Here is a 17,702-nt window from a genome sequence, read left to right on the forward strand (position 1 = left end):
CTCGAACTCATGGACCGTGAGATCGTGACCTGAGCCGAAGTCAGATGCTTAACCGACCAAGCCACCCAGGCGCCCCAAAATACTCCATATTCTTATCGAGATATTGTCTAATTTTTCAATCCAGTATTGAAAGTGAAATATTGAAATCTCCAACTATTATTGTTGTTGAATTGTCGATTTCTTCCCTGATTTCTTTTCTGTTTTGCCACATAATGGTTTAGGGGTCGTTTTTCAGATGTGTATTTCTTTCTAATGGTGATCTCTTCCTGATGGATTTGAGAACATTTCTGTCATGTCTAGTAACGTTTTCTGTTTTAGTATATATTTTCTATGGTATTAGTAGACCCACTGGAACTCTCCTGGTTCCTGTTTTCATAGTACATCTTTCCTACTGTTTCACTTTCAACCCCTTTGTATTTTTGTATCTAAAGTGAGTGTCTTATGGACAGAATAGAGTTGGATCCTGTTTTTTGTACATATGTTTGTTTCTTTGCTTGTTTTTGAGATCAAAACTGACAATTTCCATCTTTGATTTGGTTTTTAGACCTACTTTAAGGTGAATGCATTACTGAGTCAGGTCCCTAAATGGCAAGGAACACATTTTAAAAAAAATCTACCCCAACCAAAAATCCATGGTATCCTCATGCTGTTTAATTTGATAGCTTGAACAGTTGTTAACACACCATTTTCTGTCTTGTTTTACTATCACATTTCAGGTAAACTTAAACCTATTTTCTGTTTTGGTATCAGGCGATAAGGTGATACAAACCAGACCATATCATAAAGTAGATGAGTTTTACTATGTAGCCAGGATATTGTCACATCTGTGGAAACTTTCTTAATATAAAAGAATATTAAGAATGTACTGGGGGAATGAAAACAGGTACCGTAGGCATGGTAATCCCAACGCTGAAATTTATCAAAACAACACCTAGAAACACATACATTATAAATGGACGCACTTACCTTTCCCCATGACTCTTCACTTTGATTTCTGGGTTCTAGTTTATTGGGTTTTGATTCCCCTTGCTTGCTTCTATTTTTAATGTTTGTTGAGGACTGACCTCCAGTATAGACTTGATTTTCTGTTTCAATCTCAGTATGCTGAAGGATACAAAATCCAATTTCCATTCTGTCTCTACTCCGGAAAGGGGCAGCCCCCAGGTTCCATGATATACCAGTACTCCTGCGACATCCCTGTGTTTGTCCCGGCCTTTACACTCCCAGCTCATTTGTAACTCATCCCCGTTATGTTTGTGGTAGGCCTGATTTTACATTAGAAACCTAAGGATTTGTTGACACTATAAAATAAAAACACGCTTGCTGAAGTCTATAACAGCCATCTTTGAGTAATTAAGACTGTTGATCGGATCCTCAGAATTTTCTTGTTGTTCTACATCAACTACATAACCCTTTTCTTCTTTTGCAGTTGAGACCCTCTGCGGCTCCTGCTATTAAATGACCACGTCAAAGGTGTGGTTTGGATCTGCAGTAGAACTTCCTTTGCAAATAAAGTTTGAAGCCGGTGAGAGCACAGGGGGTGGTCTCCCAAAATGATAGTGGGTTTTGCAACTCCCATTGTTGCCGCTGCCTGTGGAGTACCTTGCTACTTGGAACACTGCCTGGGGCTCAAAGTCAGCGTGACTTCTTATTTACAGGTCAGCTCCGGTTTTTGAAGCACAGCCACTCTGTCTCTGACTGCCATGAGCAGTCCCCACGCCAGCGCGGTGTGTTAGCGCCTGTAATTTCCGAGCTGTTAACGTAATGACACATGGCTTCAAACTGTGCTTCAGAAAATTGCTTCTTAAGATCCTTTACCATTCCTGAATTTCATAGTGCACATTTATGTCAGTTTTAAAGCACAAAACTCTCTCTTTATTGCCTGAAGCTAATTGTGTAAAAGAACCACTTGCCTGTCATGATATAAAAAAGACATATATCTCATAATGATTTAACCCCTTCTCTCAGGAATCTCCAGCAATGAGCAGAAGAACACGGAATCTTTCATCCATTATCAAGAAAGTTAGCTTGTTAAATACGTTTCAAGAGACACATATTTTCTGTGTCTAATTAATGAATTTTACATCCATCTAGTCCAACAAAATCATTGTTTAGAACACCAAAATACCATACTGTGGCCCTTGCCACTTAGAAATAGTAAGGTCTTCGGCGCCTGGGTGGCTCAGTTGGTTGAGCATCTGACTTCGGCTCAGGTCATGATCTCTCGGTCAGGGAGTTCGAGCCCCACATTGGGCCCTGTGCTGACAGCTCAGAGCCTGGAGCCTGTTTCAGATTCTGTGTCTCCCTCTCTTTCTTGCTTGCACTCTCTCTCTGTCTCAAAAATAAATAAACATTATTGGGATGCCTGGGTGGCTCAGTCGGTTAAGTGTTTGAATATTGGTTTTGGTTCACGTCATGATCTTACAAGTTTGTGAGTTCGAGCCCCATATCGGGCTCTGTGCTGACAGCTCCGAGCCTGGGGCCTGCTTCACATTCTGTGTCTCCCTCTCTCTCTGCCCACCCCCCAGCTCGTGTTTTACCTCTCTCTGTCTCAAAAAAATAAACATTAAAAAAATTTTTTAATAGAAAGGTCTTGAATAAATTAATCATGGTTTACAAATTTTTTTTTTGGATTGCAGAACATCTGTTGGTATGGGAATTCTTTTAATGAGAAACAATTAGTATCTTTTCCATGACCTACTGTAATTAGACATATACTTATTAAGAGAAATGATTTTAGTTAACTTATATAAATGGGACTTGCCTTTGCAAAGAATGTGTAGGAGTCTAAGAGAGAAAATTTGGACAATTCATAAATGTCAGTGTTTTATAGAAACCATATGAAGAACTTTAACATGAAGTACATGTGAAGGTAATGCATTTCATTAAAAAAGAAATATGTACTTAAAGTGATTGATGAGAAATACAATTCTAGCAATCCAAACTGCACTGACTGCTTTAAATTTTTCAAAACATCATCAGTCACTATATATAAACTAATGAATCTACAACTAAGAGTTTGTTTTCTTACTGACCCTGTTTTCAAATAAAAATAATTGATCCCGGGGTACCTGGATGGCTCAGTCGATTGAGCGTCTGACTCGTGATTTCTGCTCAGATCATGATCTCGTGATAATGAGATTGAGCCCTACATGGGACTCTGCACTGACAGCCCAGAGCTTGCTTGGGATTGTCTCTTTCCCTCTCTCTGCCCTTCTACCTCCCTCTGCCTCTCTCTCTCTCTCTTTCAAAATAAATAAACTTTAAAAATATTTAATAATAATAATAATAAATCTGAGTTCTTCTTTTAATGTTTTATTTATTTTTGAGAGAGCACAAGCAGGGGAGGGGCAAAGAGAGAGGGGCAGAGGATCCCAAGCAGGCTCTGTGCTGATAGCAGTAATCCTGATGTGGGGCTTGAATTCACGAACCACGAGATCATGACCTGAGTTTAAGTCAGGGGCTCAACTGACTAAACCACCCAGGTGCCCCATGAATCCCAGTTCTAATAAGTATAAAAGGATATGGAAATATTTGCGACGACTAATACAAAAATGTTATTCTTCATCAAAACAATGACAAAATAAATGCCTGCAGACTTGGCTGTCCAAATTTTCTAACCTGGATTATTTTAACTGAGTGATGAAATCTTCGCCATAATTTTTTATAGGAGGAGAGCTGAGAGTGGTCTTAACCAAAAATTATTTAGTATTTGCCTTTACATTTCTGTCTCGTATCGTTTGAACATTAAGAGAAACGTAGTTGGGGCAGATTGTGAGAAATGTCAAACTACACTAGACTCTGAGGCTATCTACCTACAAAATCACAGCGTGTAATATTTGGTGTATATATCAAGAAAGAAACATTGCTCCTAATGCTTACTTGAAACATTATGCAAATAAGTTGGTCAGTAGGATTTACTTTTTCTATTCTCATTTGTATCTCAAACGTTTTGGAAGGCTGGAAGCACATCCTTTACCTTCTGTGTTAACATCCGGGACAACTGGAGGCTAGGAACTGACAAGTAGCACTGGGTTGCTTTCTAAGATTTTTAAGATGCTGACGTCACGCCACCAGTTCTTTAGGTCATAAAGATAATAGGTCATAAAGCCAATTGGTCATAAAGCAGGCGCCACACAGTTTGGCCATTATCACCTCCTCTCCCTTTTAAAAATATCATTTCAAGCCCCTTGTCCATCACAACAGCAGTGATACTCCACAGATAAGGGGTTCCAGGCAATGAACAATCAGCAGGCTCTCCTCAACTGCCCCCCGCCTCCGTCATGTGTTTCTAGAACCCCCTGCTACTGCATTGGCACGGGAGTAGCAGACAAAAGGATATTTTCTTTACAAAAATCTCAAGGTTGACACCTTTTCCTTGTACTTTCCATTGTCAGCTTTGCCCTACAAGTAAGAGTCGTACATATCAGGGGTTCTGTGGCTCCTTCCGGTCAGAGGAAATCTCAAGATCTCAAAAATCGAAACCATTTACATGAGATCAAAGTAAACCATGGCTCACTGCTCAATCATCTTTCACAATTTTAGATGCTTTCCACAAGTTTTAATATGTAGCATTTTTTTTCTTTTCAGTTTTGGGTCTAGTCTAAATATTTCATAATATCCATTCTAATTTCTTTGTGGGTGGAAATGTATGTATATGCTATCAATTCTCTTATTTTCCTTATTTTCTTATTTTTTCCTTATTTTTGATTCCACCGTTAATGGATAGCATGGTCTGTAAAACACCACAAAATTACCGAAATTTGTTAAAATGTGCTGTGCAACCAGGAGTCAGTTTTTGAAAATGTTTCACACAGAACTTAAAAGAATATATATTCTCTTGCTGTTAGGGGCAAGATTGCATATATGAGCGCAGCTCAAGTTTGTTAACTATACTGTGCAAGTATTAACTAACTTTTGTCTGATTGATACGTCAGTTTCTGAAAGAAGTATATGAAAACCTGAAAGAGGTGTAATTATAGATTTACAAATTTTAGGTCATAAATTGGCAGTTTTTAATGTGAACGTGATGATGTCTTATGTGTACATAGGTAAGGATTGCTGTACTTATCTGATTTGTACTACCGAATGTCCAGAATCATCGTGTATTAGTTTTCAAGGGCTGTTGTAACTAAGTACCACAATCCAGATAGCTTAACAGAAACGCATGGGCTCACAGATCAGGTACGGCAGAGTTAGTTGCTTCTGAGGCTAAGGGGCAGAATGTGCTCCAGGCTTCTCTCCTCGGCTATTCGATGGCTGGTTTCATGTTCCCAAAGTGTACTCCCTGTGTGCATCCGTGTATCTGTCTCCAAATGTGCCCTCTTCATGAGGAAACCAGTCATACTGGATTAGGACCCACCCTAATGACCTCATTTTAACTCAGTTGTCTCTACAGGATTTCTCTGTAAATAAGATCACATTTTAAGGTACTTATAAGGTACTTAGCATGTAAGTTTGGGGGAAACACAATCCAACCCGTAACACACTTCTTTCAAAAATCATTAAAATATGGGGTAACTCCCTTTATCCCTTTTGCTCAACATTTTTGTGACATTAGGTCTTAGTTTTGTTGTGTATGTGTTTGTGTGTGTGTGTGCATTTGTGTATTTGTATATACGTTTGTGTAGATTTTTTTAATCAATCTGAGACTCTGGATTTTGTCTGATGAGCAAATGTTTTTATTTAATATGATTTCAAATATATTTAAATGTATTACCATTACATTAATTTTTCCAGTAACCAAAGTTTTGATATCTTTACTTTTCTTACCTTATTTTGAATTGATCATGTTTTCCTAAATGAAAATCATATGTTTCTATTATTTCAGTTATTACGCTTAAAATTTTGAGTTTGTAGTCTTTATTGGCACAGGTCATTAATTTGGTGGCTTGGGATTTCTACACCTCAACGATTATGTAAATTTAAACTTCACATCTTCACATGGTCTTTAACCACAACCAAACTGGAATGTTCTCCAGAATCATCCGCATACATCTGTGTGCATTCCAGGCCTGACTCTGAACACTTCTTCTCATAGTTACATCCAGTTGGATACTTTTCCTTTACAAATTGTTTTTCTTTTTTTTGTTTTGATTTGGGTTTTTTGTTTGTTTGTTTGTTTGTGGACAAACGTCATCCTATTCACTGACTCTAGGCTGAGTTTCCCACACCAATCACATTGTTCCATGCCCTGCCAGCAAATTATGTTCTTCCTTCCACGTGCTTTCCCAGAAAACAGATTGTTTGATATTTTCAATTGTTTAAAGGATTCTAAGGCTCCAAGAAACCAAGTTTTCTTCTAACTAGACTTAGTCCTGATGCTCCCAAAACATTGTTACCACTTCAGGTGGGTAATTTATATCAGTTTATTTAGCCTTTATTCAACTTGTTTAGTTTGACATGGTATTTTATTTTAAAATTTGAATAATTGGAATCTATACCAATTCAAAATTCACTATAATTCTCATTCTAACTCCTCCTGGTCCTGGAGGACATAAGAGCAAGGTCTATGTTCTTTGGACAATGCCAGATGCTTTCTCCTGTGTTGCTCAAGTAGATGTACTCTTGGTGAATGACCCATTGAAAGTATTCTTAAATCACAAAACTAAAAGGCAACCAACAGAGTGGAAGAAGATATCTGTCAATAGTATATCATATAAAAGGTTAGTATCCAAAATTTATAAAGAACTTCTCAAACTCGACCCCCAAAAAACAAATTATCCAGTGAAGAAACGGGCAGAAGACATGAATAGACACTTTTCCAAAGAAGACCTCCAGATGACTAAAAGACACATGAAAAGATGCTCAACATTACTCATCAGAGAAAAACAAATCAAAACCACAGTCAGGTACGGACAGGTAGCCTGTCCGAATGGCTAAAATGAACAACTCAGGCAACAACAGATGTGGGCGAGGATGCGGAGAAAGGGTAACACTTCTACACTGCTGGTGGGAGTGCAAACTGGTGCAGCCACTCTGGAGAACAGTGTGGAGGCTCCTCAAAAAGTTAAAAATAGAGCTACCCTACAATCCAGCAACTGCACTACTAGGTTTTTATCTGAAGGATACAAAGGTGAAGGGGCACATGCACCCCAATGTTTATAGCGCCATCGACAACAGCCGAACGATGGAAAGAGCCCAAATGCCCATCAACTAATGAATGGATAAAGAAGATATGGTATATACATGTATATGGTATATATACATGACATATACACACACACACACACACACACACACACACACAAATGGAATACTACTGGGTGATCAAAAAGAACGAAATTTTGCCATTGGTAACAATGTAGCTGGAACTAGAGTGTATTATGCTAAGTGAAATAAGTCAGAGAAAGACAAATATATGATTTCACTCATATGTGGAATTTAAGCAAGAAAACAGATGAACACAGGGGAAGGGAAGGAAAAATAAGATAAAATCAGAGAGGAAGGCAAACCATAAAAGCCTCTTGAAAACAGAGAGCAGACTGGAGACTGCTGGTGGGGAGATGGGCTAGGTAGGTGGGTGATGGGCATCGGGGAAGGTATTTGTTGGGATGGACACTGGGTGTTGTAGGTAAGTGATGAATCGGTGGGTTTTGCTCCTGAAGCCAATACTACACTGCATGTGAACTGACTTAAATTTAAATAAATACATTTTTAAATTTTCAATTTAATTTAATTTAATTTTAAATATATTTTTTTTTTCCTACGTTTTTTTTTTTTTTTTTTTTTTTTATTTTTTGGGGACAGAGAGAGACAGAGCATGAACGGGGGAGGGGCAGAGAGAGGGAGACATAGAATCGGAAACAGGCTCCAGGCTCCGAGCCATCAGCCCGGAGCCTGACGCGGGGCTCGAACTCACGGACCGCGAGATCGTGACCTGGCTGAAGTCGGACGCTTAACCGACTGCGCCACCCAGGCGCCCCAATTTAATTTAATTTTAAATAAAAGGTTCCTAAGTAATTATTCCACAGGAGGAAAAAATTGGAATGATTTAAATGAATCTCTTCACCTTTTAGAGAAGACAGTTTTGTTCTTAAAAAAAACGACACTATGAATTTGTGTTAGTTTATAATATTCATACATTATACTAATGTACAATTTATGTATTTTAAGTAAACAACTGATTTTTACTCAATAATGTGATACATAGAAATAGAAACATACAATATATTTTAAATTTTGAGTCAGAGATCCTTCCTTAAATGATCTTCCTTTATTCCTACTATTTGAAGATATATTCTCACACATGAAATTAAGAGTATTCTCGAGCCCATTGACCAAATTATGGATGATGGGTAGCTAGATAAATAATGAATAAATAATTAGATAGTATATACCCCTTCCAAAGATAAAAAACAAGTAAAAATTTTTCACATTAGATTATTCTCACACACACAGATTCCAAACGTACACCAATATTTGGTAGCAAGATATAAGAGAAGAGATTATATTTTAACATTTATTTACATATAATCTATATTTTATATATATGTCATAATATTGTTATGTATAGAATAGTACCACATATATATATATATACACACACGCCAGATAGATAGATATGTGTTATATATATATATATATATATATATATATATATATAACATATTTCTGTTAATAATTAAGTTTAAAGAAGTTCTCCTCACTTGTTTTACAAAGTATATTTAGAACACAAAATGAGTTTCATAATTTGGAGAAATATACTATATTCTATACCTCTAGTTTATGTTCGAGATGCAAATTTAAACGGATTCATTTATGATGCTTGAAACAAAAGTCTGCAAATTATCTAATACAAGGGCTAAAAACATAGCATATAGAGTTATATTTACGATAGAAATGTTAGCACTACATATGTTTAGTACATCATCCCTCGTTTTGTTTTTTTTTTTTAATTTTTTTTTTTAACGTTTATTTATTTTGAGACAGAGAGAGACAGAGCATGAACAGGGGAGGGGCAGAAAGACAGGGAGACACAGAATCTGAGGCTCCAGGCTCTGGCGGTCAGCACAGAGCCCGACGTAGGGCTCGAACTCACAGACCGCGAGATCGAGACCTGAGCCGAAGTCGGACGCTTAACCGATCAAGCCACCCAGGCGCCCCACCATCCCTCGTTTTGTTTTTTTTTTTTTTTTTTTTATTTTTTTTTTTTTTTTAATTTTTTTTTTCAACGTTTTTTATTTATTTTTGGGACAGAGAGAGACAGAGCATGAACGGGGGAGGGGCAGAGAGAGAGGGAGACACAGAATCTGAAACAGGCTCCAGGCTCCGAGCCATCAGCCCAGAGCCTGACGCGGGGCTCGAACTCACAGACCGCGAGATCGTGACCTGGCTGAAGTCGGACGCTTAACCGACTGCGCCACCCAGGCGCCCCCCACCATCCCTCGTTTTGTATACCCACGAGGAACAAATCGGTTTTACATTGCTTTTTACAAACTCTATCATGCCAATAAATGTTGAGGACGCTCAACCAAATACGGCTCTTAATAAAGTGCCTCTTTCCTAAAATGGAAGATAAGATTCCTGTGTGAGCTATCCATGAACTTGATTTAATTTACTAATAAACCATATTTTATTTTCAAATAAAAATGCATTACACATGACATTGGGCAAGGCATGTCTGAAGGAACTGCAGTTCAATTACAGTTCGGTAAGTCTATATTAACATCAGTTCACAATTAAACTAAAAAATGCAAAACTGCTTACCCAAATCCCCAACAAATTTTCCTACCTCTGCCTCCCTAACATACTGACCACATGATCTGGACACACGATCGTAATAGACAGGTCAATATAAGGACTCATTCTTAAACATTGTTATTTGCCGTATGCGACTGTTAAAGACTGCTTCTCAGGTAAATGCTCTATTTTTAATTGCCAGTCTCAAAAACAGTCTACACCCCTTCAACTACATGGTGTGTAGCTCCAATGTGCAGGGTGACCACTTATACACAGAAGAGAGAAGAGTAGACATTAAAGAGCCCCTCAAAGAGAGGAGATATTTTCCTACCTTTTCAAGCAATCATACAACGTGGCTAAAAAACTGCTTTTCTTTAGCAGAGGACATCAGGAAAAGACGAAGCCCAAGAATGCTTTCATCTTCTTTGCAAACACCTCCTTGTGGATCCCTCCTTCCTCCCAGATGAGAGAGGTGTCACACGTAAGAAACATTAAATTTTACCTCCAGCAGATTTCATGGCAGAATATAACATGTCAAATACTGTTAACGAATACACTTGGATTCTCAGTGTTTTATGGTTCCCTGGAATAAACAAAATCACTAAGGAAGAAACACTTGTGTCATCACACTTGTGTGGCCTAGAAAACATATAGAAGAATACACACACACAAAGACACACGCACACACACATACAAAACTGAAAACAGCATTCGCATTTGGACCGCAGGAATGGAATACAAAGGTTTATATATCCTTGGGAAATATTTGAAATTTTTATTGTGTGCAATATGAACTTTTAAAAATGAAACATTTAAAAAACATAGTCAAATAAATGAAATGCAGTAAAATGAAGAAAGAAAAAAGGTAATCTGCATTATAACCATATCTGTAAGGGGGACTGCATATTTTCCAATTGTCGACTGACGGACAAGCTTGAAAATTCCCGTGTTCCATTTTAAATGATAATTTGATGCTGTTATTTTGATATTTGCTTATGGTTAATGAACCAAACATTGACCAGGTGGCATCCACGTTAACATGTGGCCAGGGTATAAAAAATAACACGAGATACCATGCAGGTCTTGCTTCAACTTGAAGAAAAGGACACAATGACAAATGAACAGGACGAGAAGCCTCAACTCTTAGCTGTGTTACTGTCATTTGCAATACGCTTGCTGTGGTTGTTTCAGAGGAACAAATTACACTTCCACGAGGTTTGGCTTCATTTCACTTTGTTGGGTTTTGAAAGGCCACCAAATGTCAAGCTTTTGGGACCTGCTACGTTTTGCCTTTCGAAACGTTAAGTAGAAATTATTTTGGATTTCAAAAGGCATCAAATGTCAAACCTTTAGGACATACTACGTTTTGCCCGTACACTTTTTTGTAGAAGTTATTTGGGATCTTGGGAGGGGATCACCAGCACATTTTTAAAATAATGATGTGCATCATCAAACTCCAAAAACATCTTTCTTCACTCATAATACTAAAACCATGAGGATATTTTGACTAAAATGTGTCCTGCACTTTATGCAATGCTTCTAAATACGGGGAGATGATGCCTGTTGTTAAATGTCTATTTTGCAACTGGGTATCAGTAGAGCTATCACCCTAAGAGCCTCCCTGGGCAGGACACTACATGAAGTCTCTCCTCAAAGGTTCTAGAACAACGAATTTCTTAAAGAAATCTACCAACAACTGTAACCAGCCCCTCCACATGGGTGCACAATATTTTAAAAGCATTGATTATAAGAAACTCACCTAACGTACTAAATATCCAACTCTGAGTATAGCTAAACCTGTTCTCTATTGGGCTGTATTTTTTAATTTTTATTTTTTATATTGGGTTGTATTAGAGAGGCTATACAGAGTGCCAAAATTAGAAGAAACCTCATAGCACGACCTTTCGTTTAAGCCGCAGACATTTCCCATTTTTCTGACAGTAAATTCAGATTTGAATTGTTCCCAAGTTGCTCAGACTTGGAAAATTTCAATTTCGACATCTCACACGTGATAAGAATGGCGCAAGGGAAAGGCAGGCATTGTGCTCCTTTGAAGGCTCGTTCCCTTCACGGTGTTTGTATTTCCCAGCCAAATGTACAACATAGCAAGCTCCCCCAAATTATACTTTCCCTGACTTCCCCCTAATGTTCTACAAGTTAGAGCCTAGTGACGGTTACGGGAAGTGCGTTTCCAGCAAAGTCTGGCCATTATCTAGGTTCTAGATGCAAAAGACAGAGCGCGATGAGGAAAGCAGCATCACGCGTTGTGCCGAAGCTATCGCAAAAATCTTTCCAGATGATTTCTTTGAGTGCAAAACGCATTCTCTCAAAATTCCTGGAGATCATAAAATCTCTCTGAATTTTGACATGCGAGCTTTTCCACAATCCTCAGATCTAAAAAAAACAAAAAACAAAAACCAAAACAAAACAATGCTGCATGATATTCTTTTCATTTCCATGTACGGCCAATAAAACTGGTAGCTTCCAATACGAAATCCTTCTTACAATAAAATAATTCCTATGTACTTTATAGACTTGAATTTTTGCATTACTTCACGGTACATTAGAAGATGGAAAGACAAAAGATCTCCAGTGTGTTGGAGAGTTAAATGAACTACGTTGTCAGTGACTTCTGCGCCTGGAGTGTGACTCCGGGTGAAAAGTACTGAAGTCCGACGTGCCTGTCTTTTCCTGAGAAATTCCCCCACTCAGGGCTCAAGAGCGATGACACTGGTTAGCGTTTCTCCGGGGAATCGGCCGGGTCTCCGCAAACCGGACAGCAGGTTCCTTTCACCGACTCCAGACGGGGGCACGCAGCCAGGGGACAAGTCTCCACCACGCAGGTGACCTGGCCACTCTGAAAGGCAACATTCAAAGCTCATGTCCACGTTTCTGACAGTGGCATGACCTTTTTAAAAGTTTCTGCTGATACGCACTCTGATTGGCTCTCTCAATGTCACGAAAACTTACCCACGGTATGAGCTCATTTTTACACGTAACCCTGCCTGATGCCTTATTTCTAAACGTGCAGCATGAAAGGCGAGGCTGGAAGTTCTGGCTTATAAAATGCTACCTCCCAAACCGTAGGGCACGGGGTGTGACCTACACGAGGAAGCTCGTGGGTTTTCATTGTGGGGAGAGGCCGCAGCGATCGGCATCAGCTCTGTTCAAAAACTCAACTCGACAAACACTGAGCGGCTCCCTTCTGGTGGATCCCAGGAGACCTGTTTTAACACTTAACCAAGTGCTTTCAGGCAACGCCACCACCGCGAGCCTGACTGGAGAACAAGGAGATGAACTCAAGCCCCATTTCCGCCTCTGTTTACCCGTGTGACCTTGGGAAAAGCCCACTAAACACCCGGAGCATCAGCTCCCTCAATCATCAGTGAAAATGTGAAAAGCCCACATGGTGTCCAACAAGTGCTCCTTAGGGAGCGGCCGTATTTACATCGATAACCAGAAACCTCGAGAACTCACATCAGTAGCTTGGCCTTGAAAACAGGCCTCAAATCTACTCACGAGAGAGACCGCAGTCCCTCTCTTGAATTCTTCAGCTACGTCTCAAGTGGCAGGCCAGCAGGAGTCAAACAGGAGGAGGAAGATGGAGAAACTTCTGGCAACGCGTACCTTACACGCACAGCGAATGCAGTCGTCTTTCATCCAGTGTTCCTGGTCTCTCCTCTGAATCCCTTCATCATCCGTGCATCCCGCCTGCCTGAGGCGTGCCTCCAGCTTGTTTATCTGACAGAGGAGGCGAAGGAAAGGAAGTGGGAATTGAAACAGTGGCAACAAAGCAGATAACTAACACGGTGTGATGAAATGCTCTATCGTGTGAGCACACACCTAGAGGGCGAAAGAAACTTCAAAGCCAACATCATTTTTCTTAACTTTTTTTTTTTACCCCAAACTTACTGACTCTCAGTCATCTAGGGTCGAAGCTAATAATTCCCTAGATGTGGCAAAATATTGAAGACGGATCTGATATCTGACACGGGTAAGTTACAAAGAATAGGATTAGAATCAAAGGAGTGACATTAGATATTTGAGAGAAATCTTCTCGGTAGTCATGCATCTTAATTCAACAAGTCACGAGTTTATTTTCTTGTACTCAGGTGATCATAAACAGCATTCCTTGAACACATGTTTATTAGATTTCAAAGAGAAAACAATCCAGGGTGTCCAGGAGCTTAAGATTTGGTAGAACGGCGGGTCAGTAAGTCACAGTTAGATAATGAGGGTACGTACATCAGAGGGAAAGCAGATGGCAACCCTCTCTCGGTTCTCCCTCAGGGAATAAGGGAGGCCTCACGTGGGGAAAAGCATTTGAGCTGTAAGCGGACATATGACAAAAGCATTCAGAACGAGCAGGGAAAAGGCGTTTCAGACAAAAGGGAAAAACTCCGACCAAAGCATGGGGACCACAAACAGGTCAGTATCTCGGGAATATACATTGCTGTGGAAGGGTAAAAGGCACAGGGGGAGTGCTGAGGGAGTCAAGGCAGCCATAAAATCAGGACCTTAAGAGTCTGATGAATTAATTTAGATATTACAGTCTCTAGACAATGGGGGAAGAATTACAGTGATCACTGTAAGGACATTATGAAGGCAGACCAGTGAGGGCAGAGGAGATCCACATGGGCTCAGCTGAGAAAGGGAGAAGTGAGAGTGGGAAACGCCACCGGGCAGGTGGAGCTCGCTGGTGGGCCTGGGGAGAGGGAAGGGAGAAAAATGCAAGACTGCAAAGTGCCAGGTTTCACAAGGCCCCTAAATGATGGTGACATTCGCCAAGATACATTCTAGAGAGCGCATTACGAAAGAGTAATGGTCCACAGAGAAATTAAACATGCTTAATTAAGAGGAATTTTAGAAAGGATGAAAATAATATAGTTTTCCAAAAGAAGAGGCTAAGTCCAAGAGCAGTGAATGACTTAGGAAAGTTGTGGCTGCACTGCTATGGGCTGAACGGCGTCCCCCAAAAGTCGTATGCTGGAGCTCTAACCCCCAATACCTCAGAATGTGACTGTATTTGGAGACAAAGTCCTTAAGGAAGTAATTAACTTCATGGGGCACCTGGGTGGCTCAGTTGGTTAAGCACCCGCCTCTTGGTTTTTTTTAAAAAATTTTTTAACGTTTATTTATTTTTGAGACAGAGAGAGACAGAGCATGAATGGGGGAGGGTCAGAGAGAGAGGGAGACACAGAATCAGAAGCAGGCTCCAGGCTCTGAGCTGTCAGCACAGAGCCCAACACGGGGCTCGAACTCACGGACTGTGAGATCATGACCTAAGCCGAAGTCGGACGCTTAACCGACCAAGCCACCCAGGTGCCCCTCTTGGTTTTGACTCAGGTGATGATCTCATGGTTCCTAGGTTTGAGCCCCATGTCAGGCTCCGTGCTGATGGTGTGGAGCCTGCTTGGGACTCACTCTCCTTCTCTCTCGGCCCCTCCCCAGCTCATGGCTCGCTCATGCTCTCTCTCTCTCTCTCTCTCAAAATAAATAAATAAACTTAAAAAAAAATTTTAAGTAATTAACTTAAAATGTGGTCATGGAGATGGGGCCTCACCCAGTGACTGGTGTCCTTCTGAGAAGTGTAGATTAGGGTCCAGACACCCAATGACAAGTTCATGTGAAGAGGAAAACCAAGGAGAGAGACCTCAAGAGAAACCAATTCTGTCAGCACCTTAATCCGGGACTTCCAGCCTCCAGAACTCTGAGAAATAAATTTCTGTCGTAAAGCCACCTAGCCTGTGGTGTTTGTGACTTCTGTGCTAGCAAACTCATATGAACATCATTAGCACTAGATCCTATATTCTCAAAAGACCTTTCTAGTGTGTGTCTAAGAATCATTATGTTTTTCTCCTCTAGTGAATGTTCCTTTCAGATTCTCTGAACTCTGTTATTTGGTGGGAAATTATAAAACAATTTCAAAGACTTGACCATTGTTCCTTATATGTGACAGAAACTGCTGTGCCCAAGAAAAATATGGATACAAACAAGAGACCAAATTAGATGTCCTGAAGACGTAAAAGCAATGATTTATTTTTAAGTGGTAATTGAGCACCTGCTATATGTCAGCTAGTCCTAGGGAAGACTACAATGATAAATATTCCTGGGTTTCTCTTCTTAAGGAGTCTGCAGTATAGTAGGGGAGAGAGGATTTGTGCAAAAATAAGTATGCTACAAGCCCATATGTTGTGTGTCATAAGAGCATACACACAATGGCATGAGATTTCAAGGAAAAACAATTATTTCTAGGGAAATGGAGTAGAAAAGGGAGTAATCAGGGAAGAATTTACAATTTAAATGGTACTTGTGCTAGGCCTTGAATAAAGATGGCATTTGGCTATGGGAGTATTTATGTACATGAGCATGTGGGCAAGGGGACAGTACATTTCAGCTAGAGGGAAAATATGTGAATGAAGTTAATAAGAGGGGAGGGTGAACAGTGAGATTTTAACCTGGGGGGAAAGAAAAACATAAAACGTGAGAAAAGTTATTTGGAAATTAGATTTAAAAATGGGTTAGGACTACATTTTAAAGAGCCAAGAATACTCATGAACTTGGAATTCATGAAGGAAACAAAAAGTCTTGATGTAAAAATAATAAATAAATAAATAAATAAATAAATAATAAATAAATAAAATTGATCATGTAAAATATTTGACCACATTTGGGTTGAAGTAGGACAGCAGGATGGGCCTTTGGGGGTAATTTATTATTATAGTGGCTACACTTGGGAAGTGACATCCATTGTTCATTAATTTGTTCATTACCCAATAGGATTATTAAGTATGCAGTATATGCCAGCTAAACACTGATGAACTAAAAGGCTAAATCTATGGCTTCATGTAAGCAGTGAGAATGAAGACAATTGTAGGATAAATTAAAAATTATGATGGAGGCAGGAATGATACGGTTTTACAATGACCAGATGTGGACTGAATTAGTCTTTGCCTGAGCAGGATCATGGGTGAACGAAAATCATATAAATCTCTAGAGATGTTAGTGATTATGGTCTAGAAGACTAAGACAAAAAACAAAAACAACAATACTTTTATTTCCAAAAATACTGAGAACATGAAAACATTAGTAATGTTGAGTAAGTCCAAAACAAAAAAAAAAAAAAAAAAAGGAGAGGCAATTCTAAGGTATGAAAAAGATATTTAGGTGACAATTTCTATCCTCAAGGAGAAAACTATAGAAAAGCAAAATAGACAAATGACAGCAACACATCCATTGTAAATTCCTGGAGCTCAGGGGAATAAAGTATTTTCAAATGACAAAGAAACTATTTAAGGGAAATAGTCTGAGAACTATGTACCATAAATGTAAGAGATATAATGCACGATGAAATTTTGTTCTGGACTTAATTATAAAGTCTTGAGAATAAGAGGCTGTTTGGTGGGAAGTCAAAAAACATGCTGGACCATAACTTTCTTTTGCCTATTTTCCCATGTGCTTATTGCTAGTGTACCGAAATACAATTTATTTTTGTATGTTTATCTTGTGTATATTCTGTCCTGTGATGTTGGTGGACTTACTTATTAATTCTTGGAATAGTTTGGTAGATTTCTTGAAATTTTCTAAGACCTTTTAGAAAATCATCTTAAAATAGTTTTCTTTCTTTCTTTCCAATCGGTAGACCTTTTCCTTTTCTTGCCTTATTACACTGGCAAGGACTCCCATCACTGTGATTAATAAGAATGGTGACAACGGGCATCCTTATGTATTGGCAATTCTAGAAGGAAAGCATTCAATCATTCACCATTTAGCCTACTACATTACAGTGGGTTACACTGATTGATTTTGAGCATTAAGCCAGTCTTGTATTCCTCAAATAAACCCCACTTAATTATGTTGTATAATTCTTTTCACGTATTGCTATATTTTATTTGCCAATATTTTATTAAAAGTTGTTGCATCCATGTTCCTGAGGAATATTGGTCTGTGGTTTCTGTCTTTATATTGCTTTTGTCTAGTTTTTGGTATCAGATTAATACTATTTTCAAAAAATGAAAGGT

The 17,702-nt window shown here is 39.1% G+C and overlaps 1 protein-coding gene across 3 annotated transcripts in view; it reads right to left on the reverse strand.

Moving 5' to 3' along the window:
* Positions 1-10,433: 10,433 nt before the first annotated feature.
* PXDNL (peroxidasin like) overlaps positions 10,434-17,702 on the reverse strand; it is a 419,548-nt gene continuing 412,279 nt past the window's right edge. For all 3 annotated transcript variants that reach the window (XM_060610502.3, XM_060610501.3, XM_060610500.3), the window contains 2 exons: positions 13,309-13,422; positions 10,434-12,538 (listed from right to left, as the gene is read on the reverse strand). In XM_060610502.3, coding sequence (XP_060466485.3) covers positions 12,416-12,538; positions 13,309-13,422 — 237 coding nt within the window. In that variant the 3' untranslated portion in view covers positions 10,434-12,415. The remainder of the gene's footprint in view (positions 12,539-13,308; positions 13,423-17,702) is intronic.

Source organism: Panthera onca, chromosome F2, assembly GCF_046562875.1.
Source record: "Panthera onca isolate mPanOnc1 chromosome F2, mPanOnc1 haplotype 2, whole genome shotgun sequence".
NCBI lineage: Eukaryota > Metazoa > Chordata > Mammalia > Carnivora > Felidae > Panthera > Panthera onca.